At 38.4% G+C, this 10,735-nt stretch overlaps 1 protein-coding gene across 12 annotated transcripts in view; it reads right to left on the reverse strand.

The window, feature by feature from the left end:
- picalmb (phosphatidylinositol binding clathrin assembly protein b) overlaps window positions 1-9,541 on the reverse strand; it is a 30,753-nt gene extending 21,212 nt beyond the window's left edge. For 4 of the 12 annotated variants that reach the window (XM_067451189.1, XM_067451188.1, XM_067451185.1 and 1 more), the window contains exons 1-5: window positions 8,959-9,538; window positions 4,827-4,969; window positions 4,645-4,720; window positions 2,482-2,584; window positions 2,053-2,146 (exon numbers count right to left, since the gene is read on the reverse strand). In XM_067451189.1, coding sequence (XP_067307290.1) covers window positions 2,053-2,146; window positions 2,482-2,584; window positions 4,645-4,720; window positions 4,827-4,969; window positions 8,959-9,088 — 546 coding nt within the window. In that variant the 5' untranslated portion in view covers window positions 9,089-9,538. Of the gene's footprint in view, window positions 1-2,052; window positions 2,147-2,481; window positions 2,585-4,644; window positions 4,721-4,826; window positions 4,970-5,407; window positions 5,560-8,958 lie in introns of all 12 variants that reach the window. The other 8 variants (XM_067451181.1, XM_067451186.1, XM_067451183.1 and 5 more) reach the window with 6 other exon arrangements.
- Window positions 9,542-10,735: the final 1,194 nt, after the last annotated feature.

Raw genomic sequence — 10,735 nt, forward strand, 5'->3', positions numbered from 1 at the left:
CGTTATTAAGTGCACTCATTCAATCTCACAATGCACCGCAATAACGAGTGTACAGCCGATGTTCAATGGCTGTCCAAATTTGCTCACTCATTTTCATTCACTCCTTCAAGTGGAACTGTATTACTGGACTAACGTAGGGAATAATGATTGACGCTTTAGGAGGGGATTTTTCTCTTAACAGAAGTTCTTAAGCATGAAACATAAATCACGTGTGCCAACTCACTACACATAATGACACGAGATAGATGTTTTTAAAAATACAAACCGTTATTTCGTTATATATTTCATAAACATACATCACTAGACAGGTAATGAACATAATAAAGTTAACATTTATAATTTATTCACAGCTGAAATCTTGCACGTACATGTAACAAGCAAAGAATTTATAATGATATACTTTAAATAACATTAAAAATTGTGTCAAAAAATATATCAGTTCTGTATTTGTTTATAAATACCAGTAGTGATGTTGTACAATGAGGATCCTGCGGCACTGCAATTAAGGCAATTACATACTCCGCAAGAACAGAGAAAAAATGTCCCTCTCCCAGAGCTGCGAGAACAAAATGACGTAATTTAGTTCTCGCAGCCCTGGTTTGGGAGTTCTCGCAGCTTGTTCTCGACACATTTTCTGAGCAGAATTTTTTTCTTGTGGATGACCGAGAACTATTGTGTGATTGGTCAGAAATTTAAAGTGAGTTAATGCAGGACTCCCCAAAAGTTCAGTACCTGCTTTTCTCATGAAGTATGGAATGTCCTGGCCAGAACAAACTTTGTTCTTGTTATTGCCACCTCGAGAAAACTTGCAGAGTAATTCTTACAATCTTTATTGCGTACTATTAGCCTAGAAATCTAGACGCACCCTAGCGGCACCAAATCTAATCTGCCCGCGAGTGTCGTCTAGCAACTCTCAACACCCTTCTGAGCTGTATTCCCCTAACTCTTGCCGGGCCAATCACATCGTGTATAGAGTCGGTGGGCGGGGCCATAATGACGAAGGCCGAGTTGCGCTTGCGTGCTTCCAGTAAACACAGAAACTGGCGAACGGCGGTCTTTCGAATCAGCTTTGACTGCAACTCTGGAAGACTTGGAGTTAAGCTTTTCTCTGAGAAAAGAACAAAGAGCGGCACTGAAGTCTTTCTTAAGAAGGGAAGATGTGTTCGGAGTTTTGCTGAACGGATACGGTGAATGTTTAATCTATCAACAAGCTCCGTTTCACCTTCGTTGCTCTGGTTGGTTGTAGCGCTATCCTATCGCGTGCAGAGGGAGTTTGAAAGACAACCGTTTATCCCGCCCCTCAGATTGAGCCCTGTCTATGGTGAGTTTCCAGACCAAACATCTTGATGTGGGTCTGGCTTGTCAGGCTAGCGTACTATAGTAACTGAAATGGGTTAGTTCACCCAAAAATTAAAAATCACCCTCATGTTGCTTGACACCCGTAAGACTTTAAGAGGAAATGTCATTGCTGCCAATGAAGGCCTTTCGGAGCAATCGGATTTTAACAAAAATATCTTCATTTGTGTTCCGAAGATGAACAAAGGTGAGGGTGCGGAATTAATGACAGAATTTATTTTTGGGTGAACTAACCCTTTAAAAGGTTTGCAACATTTCAAGCCCTACGCAACCGTCAGCCAATCAGATTGCCTATGCAAATACCCTAGCGAAGAAAGTAACCAATTGCGTTCACGCAACACTAGAAAAGTAATATGACTGGCTGTTGTCACTATGACGGTCGCGTCAGCACCAGCTTCAGACATGCCCTCTGTCAAGCATCTTGAATATAGCGTCATGCAGAAGTAAACAAAAAAATTGTTTTACTAAAATGAAACTAAACGGCTTAACGTTTAAAGGTCATTTTCAATGACATCAAAGAGTTTACTCGTACTATGGTACCGGTGTATGAATGGTAGCTTACCTACAAAAACATCACATTTGTGCATTTACCAAAGAAGTCGTTCTGGTAATTTTACGGTAATTTCTGTGTGAAAGGATCTATAAGAAGAATGCATGTAAGTAGATCAGCTGTCAGCTCTTTGCGTTCTAACTTACATTGAAGTCAAGAAGGGCATCCATCTGGTTCTGTATAATAGGGATGGTTTTAAGGAGCTTCTCTGTGTTCATGGTTCTCATCACTCCATCCACCCTTAAGGAAAAGATTTTAAAATATAGGTCAAATGACATTAGGGGGATCAGTGCATGGAGGTTTAGTGGATGATCCAGTGCAATGACTTTAAGCACTTAATGCATGTACTTCAAAAATAATGCTTAAATCATTTTAAACAAACTACAGCTAAGGCAAAAAAATAATTGTATCGATCAAACAATTTGCTTGTCAAGTGAATCAATGTTGGAGTTACATAATCCACTTACTGCAAAAGTCAGCACACTAAAGAAAGCAGGAGCTAGAAAATACCTTCAAAGCCGTATTATAAGATATATAATACGATTATAAGATATAAGGTATAAAAAATGACCTACCCACGCTTTACTTTCGTGAAGTCAAAAGCCACCTGTCGATACGAAACAGCTTTCTCATTCAGATATCGACTATACCTCCGAATGAATGTTGACATATCGTAACCTAAGGAGACATTGATAAAGATGACAGTTAAGAATTCAACTACTTTATTCATAAGTAATTTTAAGGAGTAGTTGCTCATAACGTTGAAATGTTTAGTTAAAAAAAATAGGGGTTGGAAAATGTTGTTACCTCACAACTCAATTAAAATTTGATTCTTGATTTTGAATCAAATTTCGATTTGATATATGCATTGATTTAATTCTAGTTTACTGTTTTGTGTTACTTTTCCTCTTTGATTGGGGTATACACTCACCTAAAGGATTATTAGGTACACATGTTCAATTTCTCATTAATGCCATTATCTAATCAACCAATCACATGGCGGTTGCTTCAATGCATTTAGGGGTGTGGTCCTGGTCAAGACAATCTCCTGAACTCCAAACTGATCGTCAGAATGGGAAGGAAATGTAATTTAAGCAGTTTTGAGCGTGGCATGGTTGTTGGTGCCAGACGGGCTGGTCTGAGTATTTCACAATCTGCTCAGTTACTGGGATTTTCACGCACAACCATTTCAAGGGTTTACAAAGAATGGTGTGAAAAAGGAAAAACACCAGTGTGCGGCAGTCCTGTGGGTGAAAATGCCTTGTTGATGCTAGAGGTCAGAGGAGAATGGGCCGTCTGATTCAAGCTGATAGAAGAGCAACTTTGACTGAAATAACCACTCTTTACAACCGAGGTATGCAGCAAAGCATTTGTGAAGCCACAACACGCACAACCTTGAGGCGGATGGGCTACAACAGCAGAAGACCCCACCGGGTACCACTCATCTCCACTACAAATAGGAAAAAGAGGCTACAATTTGCACAAGCTCACTAAAATTGGACAGTTTGGAAAAATGTTGCCTGGGCTGATGAGTCTCGATTTATGTTGAGACATTCAGATGGTATGACGGAGTCAGAATCTGTTATAAAAGAATGAGAACATGGATCCATCATGCCTTGTTACCACTGTGCAGGCTGGTGGTGGTGGTGTAATGGTCTGGGGATGTTTTCTTGGCACACTTTCGGCCCCTTAGTGCCAATTGGGCATCGTTTAAATGCCATGGCCGACCTGAGCATTGTTTCTGACCATGTCCATCCCTTTATTACCACCATGTACCCATCCTCTGATGGCTACTTCCAGCAGGATAATGCACCATGTCACAAAGCTCAAATCATTTTGAATTGGTTTCTTGAACATGACAATGAGTTCACTGTACTAAAATGGCCCCCACAGTCACCAGATCTCAACCCAATAGAGCATCTTTGGGATGTGGTGGAGCGGGAGCTTCGTGCCCTGGATGTGTATCCCACAAATCTCCATCAACTGCAAGATGATATCCTATCAGGATGGGCCAACATTTCTAAAGAATGCTTTCAGCACCTTGTTGACTCAATGCCACATAGAATTAAGGCAGTTCTGAAGGCGAAAGGGGTCAAACACAGTATTAGTATGGTGTACCTAATAATCCTTTAGGTGAGTGTTGAAGAACAAAAATCCAACTAAATTAAATGTGATTGTGTGTAACTGAATGTTTTTCTTCCCATTTTAGTCAACCCAATATTGTTATTATTAAGCTAACTGCAATCATTACACACATGACTGGCAGTCTTCTGTAATAATTTATTTGTATTATTTAAAATAGGAACAAAAAAGCAAATTAAAATATTAGGACAAATATAGAATTTTTGAATAGAAACACAAATAGAAAAAAAACATACAAAGTTTTTCAGGTACAGTAGACTAGGTTTATTTAACGTAGTAAGAAATACTACAGAAACTGAATCAAATGCAAATATAAAACACTGTATAGTCTTCACTGTATGAATTAAATATAAATTGATTCATAGTAAACATACAAAAGACATTCACTCATAAGCAGTGAGTGTTGTTTACATCAATGAAAAAGTTGATGTTGTGGTGGTTAATTATAAACAAATTAAATTAATTAAAACATTTAAAAAGGTTTTTAAAATATTATTTTGAATGTTTATTTAATCAAATAATGCATCCAAAGATGAGCATCCAAGAATGAAGCCTCTGTAGAGAGTGAAATAAATGTGTATAGTTCAATACTGTACCTTGTAAGCCACTTTTGTCCAGGAAATTACTAAGGTTGAATAATGTGTTCCTGGAGGCCAAGTACTGAATAAATCGCTGTAACCAAAGTAATAAATTAACAGATGTTTAATGCATGCAATCATTTGCAGATCTTTACTAGTAGCTTGATTAAAAAGCAGACAGATCTCCCACAGTCACGCACCTCGTTTCCGTATACCATGAGGTGGTGTGTTGTGATTAGGGACTTAAAGACCACCACCCAACTGGTGTTGGTGGTTCTCTCGAACAAAGAGTCTGCCAGCTGAGGAATGTTCACATTCATCTCATTGGTACAGTGTATCAGGTCTACAATAGAAGCAGAGGTTTCCATTAACTATTGACATTATTAACTGTGTGAACAGGCAAGAATCGAGCCAAACAAACAGACTGCACTGGTATAGAGCTTAAAATGTAATACATAAAAGGATTATCATGCATTTTACAACATAAAACAGAAAAATAATCTGTGGAGAGTCCACATAAATGAGCATTATGCAGGAATTGTGCAGGAATTCCACAGCCCACTATCAACTGTGCTGGTGGACTTTCTTGATGAAATGTTTGGTAGCACTTTATTTTACAGTGCTGTTCCCCATGTATTTGTTATAGTAATTACAATAACTGGGTAATAACTCGTTAATAACCCTACTTTCTCAAGTAAGTACACTGTATACTGTACAATAGAGTGCAACCAAATGTTTAATGCACTTCTGCAAACATAAATTTTTGTGGTGTAGTATTCACATAGATGGTGATGTAGTGCAGTTTCTGATGGGCTTCTTCTTTCTGAATGAATGAGGTTGACTTCAATCGTGTGGTTGGTTGGTTTGGTGTAAGACAGCTGCCTCCACAGCACTGCCAACTTTGATTCACTCCTACTCCTGAGAAACAAAGCCCTCGCCACAAAAGATGTCAACTAAAATGTTTAGAATCATATCTAATCTGTCCTGCAGCCATAGGCCTATAAGGTGAGTTCATCTTTGGTTGGTGGAAAGGACCATAAGTACCCATAATTGATGTGATGTGTACTGTAACTCAAAGGGATGCTCGTCATCTCACCCCGACAAAATAATGTAAAAACTGTATGACTTTCTTTCTACGTGGAACATAAAACATATTTTGAGAAAATGTCATATAATGGTTGTTTGTCTGTACAATGGCATTCAGTGGGCACCAAAACTGCTATCAACATTCTTCAAAACTGTGTAATTTTAGTATCGCTGAGATTTTTTATTTGTTTTTATTTGTACATTTTCAGATTTTATTATAATTACAACCATAGTCATTTCGTTTTGTGTTTTTGAGGTTTTAATTATATAGGTTTTTATTTATTTTTACTTAACTTTTAGTTAATCAAATTACACTAAAAAATGGTACACAATGTGTTCCAAAGTCTCTTCAATCTCCTGATAGAAATCACTAAGTTAAAGGTCCCGTTCTTCGCGATTCCATCTTTCAAACTTTAGTTAGTGTGTAATGTTGCTGTTAGAGCATAAATAATACCTGTAAAATTATAAAGCTCAAAGTTCAATGCCAAGCAAGATATTTTATTTAACAGAAGTTCCCTTTCAAAGCCTACAGTGAACGGCCGGTTTGGACTACAGCAGGGAGTGCAGGGATGTAATGACGTCACTAGAACCGTTTGTTGACTAACCCTCCGCCCACAAGAACACGCAAAATAGGGGGCGTGGTCTTGTTGCTCTCCCATGTGGAGAAGAGCGCGCATTCAGCGCTTGCATCTTTCCGTTATGGTAAGAGGCGGGACCTTTCCGGGCAAAGTGCGCTAAGCTGCTGTCCAATCACACAACACGGGAAGTGCTGGCCCAATCAGAACTCGTTACGTGTTTCTGAAGGAGGGACTTCATAGAACAAGGAAATCATCAGGCCGTTTTTAGGACAGAGGAAACAGCGCTGTACAGATAAGTCAATTGTGTGAAAAATACTGTGTTTTTTTTACACGCGAAACATGAACTCATGTTATATTGCACACTGTAAACATAATCAAAGCTTCGAAAACACGCGAAGAACGGGACCTTTAAAGGCACAGTATTTAGATTTTATTTAAGATTTAATATATAGATTAACATTTTAAATATACTAAATCCAATAAGACAATGTTATATATTTTGTTGATCCCAAACGTTTCCAGCAATGATGAAATCAGCTATTTTAAACAGATATGACATCATATCCGCACTAGTCTTAATTTCCGAAGAGATAATGAAAACACCAAAGAGCTTTAATATAGTAAGTACTTTATTAGACCGATGAGCAAATGTTTGGATAAATCCAAAGTCATTTAGTCATCATGTGTTTATGTGATATTCTAATATCGATCTATAAGCAAAGTGCAATAAGTCTCTCATACCAGCCACAGAGCAAATGCGCAGAGTACTTTCAACACACTCAAATATATTTAGTATGATTGTTTTAACCATGTAAAACAGCACTGCATGTGTTTTCCCACATAAGCAACGGAAAGAGCGGAAGCGGCAACTGTTCAGTTCAGTTCAGTTCAGTTTATTATTCATCCGTACAGGAAACTGCAGCATAATCATCATAAAAGCTCAGAGATCGTGTTTCGCGCAGGTCTCTCTCATTAGCATTCGCTCTCGGCCTGTCCTGCTTAACACCATTACGTTAAAGTTACACTGTGTGATATTTTCCCCCATCTAGCGGTGAAAAGGTATATGACCATCCACTGAATAATAGTTTCTGTTCCTCTCAATTCTGATTTCGTTTTAACGGTGGCCGATTTAGTCCAAGATTAGCATGGCAATCCCCCTCTTCACATTCGACACGGTGCCATCGACTGTTAAAATGCTAAAGGCAAAGCTTGAATTTACAGGTATGTCCCTCTTTGGCTAATGTACTTTCAAGATGGAGGGGCAACATGGCGACCAGCATTCGAACCCCTCACCCGTATGTATTTTCAATGGCATATTATAAACATACCAGAATACTTTATTACTTGAAAGAAGTAAATATACATTAATGAGGACATATATTTGAAAGAACTAAGTGTTTTTAGCTAAGAATAAACTAAAAAAGTTACACAGTGTAGCTTTAATAAAACTTTAATGCATTCGCTAATTCACGAACATGATTTCTGAACGAGTCCGTCAGATTCCTTTCCATCAGGAGGTGAAGAGTCAAGACTACAACTCCCATGATTCCACGCTCATTCACAATGTCATCAAGCTACGACTGTTTTGAATGAGCAATCTCTAGCGGCGAAATTTACATACCGTGCCTTTAGGTTTTTATCAAATTTATTTCAGTTAAAGATTATTCTATTTCCAGTAACAAACTTTTTTAATGGTTTTAGTTCACTATAATAACTCTGCTTCATAATATTTTAGTTTTTGTTCCACAGAAGAAACAAAGTCATACGACTCAAGGGTGAGTAAATCATGACACAATTTTCTTTTTTGCCTGAATTTTCTCTTCAAGCTTTAAAAATATTAAGTTTACCCGCAGTCAAATAGACCCAGACCGCTGATTAAAATTAGAGGCATCATTAGCTATCATAAAGTCTCAGATAAAGACAGAAAAAAGAGTCCTTTCTACAACAACAACAACAAAAAAGTTAAGTAGTGGGGTGAAAGATGCGAATGGTCCTTCAAACATGTCATAGCTTGTCTTATTACGCTGTAAGAACATAATGAAAGAATAGTCAGGCTTGGCTGAGACAGACGTAAATAGAGATCTATTCTAAAGCACCGACTGGCACTGGACCAGCACTTCTTAAAGAAGGTGCACAGCATTCACTGACATCAACTGACAGTGGTCCTGTAACCAAATGGACATGAGAATCAAATCCAAATGAACTTGTTCTGACACATAACACCTTCCTTAGAAATCAAAAACAAAACAACAGCACTGATTTATGTCTGCCCAATGAGCATTACAGGGATTTAACCAGCATTTACCAGTATGGCAATGCTGAGGAGGTCTACATGAGGTCCTAAACTATATTAAGAGCATTTATTAAAACTATAAATCATAATGGATCAAACTCAGTGGCAACCCTCTTATTCTTATACTTGCATGCAAACAGGATTTTAGCACATTCAAAGTCTTGCTTCAAAACAGCTGAAAGTGATGCATGTCAGTTTGTCATAATATATCCAATATTATCATCAGGAGCCTGTCTAAGCACATTAGCTTAGCACAACCTGGGCCTGGCCCATTGTACAATAGCCTCCAATCGTAGCCATAACAATCAAAGCAACAGCTGTACACACGCACCATCCACGCAATTTGGTTTTAAACACACAGCTGCTGATACTCACAATCCAAATGTTTCTTTTTAGGGCCCATTATTTCGTGCGTTGTTGCCTTGCAGACAGTTTTGGAAACGGCTGATCCAGTAACGCTATGCTGAGCAGCAGTTATCCTGTCCGTAATGCTCTGCCCAGACATCTTCAAAGCTTTCCAGCGATCGACAATCCAATAATATGTATGCTGAATATTGAAATTCAAGCTGCTACTAAACAGTGTTCACAGTTCCCGGCCGACCTCCTATTATACGGGGAGACAAAGATTTTGTTCGGACAAGAGGAGGCAGATGGGAAGCCTTGCACACAGTTATCCGCTGCGCGAGACGATGATGAATCCACAAATGATGTTAGCGTATATCTCGCGCGGAATTCTTACATTGTTACGGGTTTCAATCGCGCGTTGTAAAGGCTCGTGACTCATCTCTCGTGTCTCGACACTAATCCCGCCGTTCAACCGCCGCCTGTCTTGTTCGTGTAAGCCCGCAGGATTGAAGAGCAGCGAAGGCAAATGGCGGGCCGGTGCTGTTCCATGAGAGCTGGAGGAATATAGGACACTGACCGCTGATGCTGCTGCTGATCCAGGATCAGGCAGACGCCTTCATTAGGCTACAAATGCACTTGGAATCAAGGGATAATCATATTCGCATACCTTTCCACAATGTTGGATATTCGTTTAATTTATGTTTTAGGCTACTATCTTAAAAAAGTATACATATAGTTTTTAATTATACATCTCAGTTAATACTAATATTAGGCTACTACTTGCTTCTAATAGGCTTTTAGGTAAATATCAATTAAATACAGTGTTCATACATTATATTTTATAAACACGTTTTTCCTAATTTTGTTGAAGGCAGGACCTTTCAGGTGTGGTTCTAATATAGCATCACATTAAATAATCTTCTGGTAGGCTACTTTTCACGTGACGTGTCGGTAAAAATGATAAAAAATAGTTTTAATTAAATAATTGATTACAATGGGCTATTTTAGTTCGATAATATTTTTTGCACGTTTGAAATGTGGTGTAAAGTGATATTCATGTTAGCCTATGCTATCATGTGGACCATAATCTCTGAGGAATGTTTCCAGCACTTTGTTGAATCTGTACCATGAAGAATTAAGACAAATGTGGGTCCAACATGGTATTAGCAAGATGTAGTGGCCTGTGAGTGTATACAGTGTCCTCACTATTGGCAACTTTGGTCAAAGATGGCTTTGAAAATAAATCTGCATTCTTTATACTTTTGATCTTTAATTGTTTTGTTTTTTTTAATCACAAAAAAATCTAACCTTTTAGTGAAGTTTTATTAACTAATTTCGGGAGGAGCACTAACAGATAATTAAACAATGGAGCCGTCAGCTAATCAAACCTAATTAACAAGGGGAGCACGGCAGATAATTAAACCTAATTAAACGCAGGTGGAGCATGGTAAGCTAATCAATCTGATCAACGATAGGAGGTGTACTTATACTACAGATTTACCTCCTCTCGTTGACCATTTTTATTTTAGCATCCCTCCACCACCCCATCTCCTCACTTCAATTTAATAAACCCTCATTAGATGCCATCACAATCCATAAAACATTACAGTCTAGTTATAGAGTATCTTTACCACGGGGGGGAAATACTCTGGGTTCGGGCAAAAATCCGAGCCCGGAGCCCTCCCCTGGACAGCACGCCAAATACGCATAATCTTTACTCTATTTAATTTGATGTAAGTGGGAACTCGTGAATTGAAGTAAAACAATTGAAAGTGTGTGTGTGTGTGGGGGGGGGGGTCTTATTATG

Source organism: Pseudorasbora parva, chromosome 8, assembly GCF_024679245.1.
Source record: "Pseudorasbora parva isolate DD20220531a chromosome 8, ASM2467924v1, whole genome shotgun sequence".
NCBI lineage: Eukaryota > Metazoa > Chordata > Actinopteri > Cypriniformes > Gobionidae > Pseudorasbora > Pseudorasbora parva.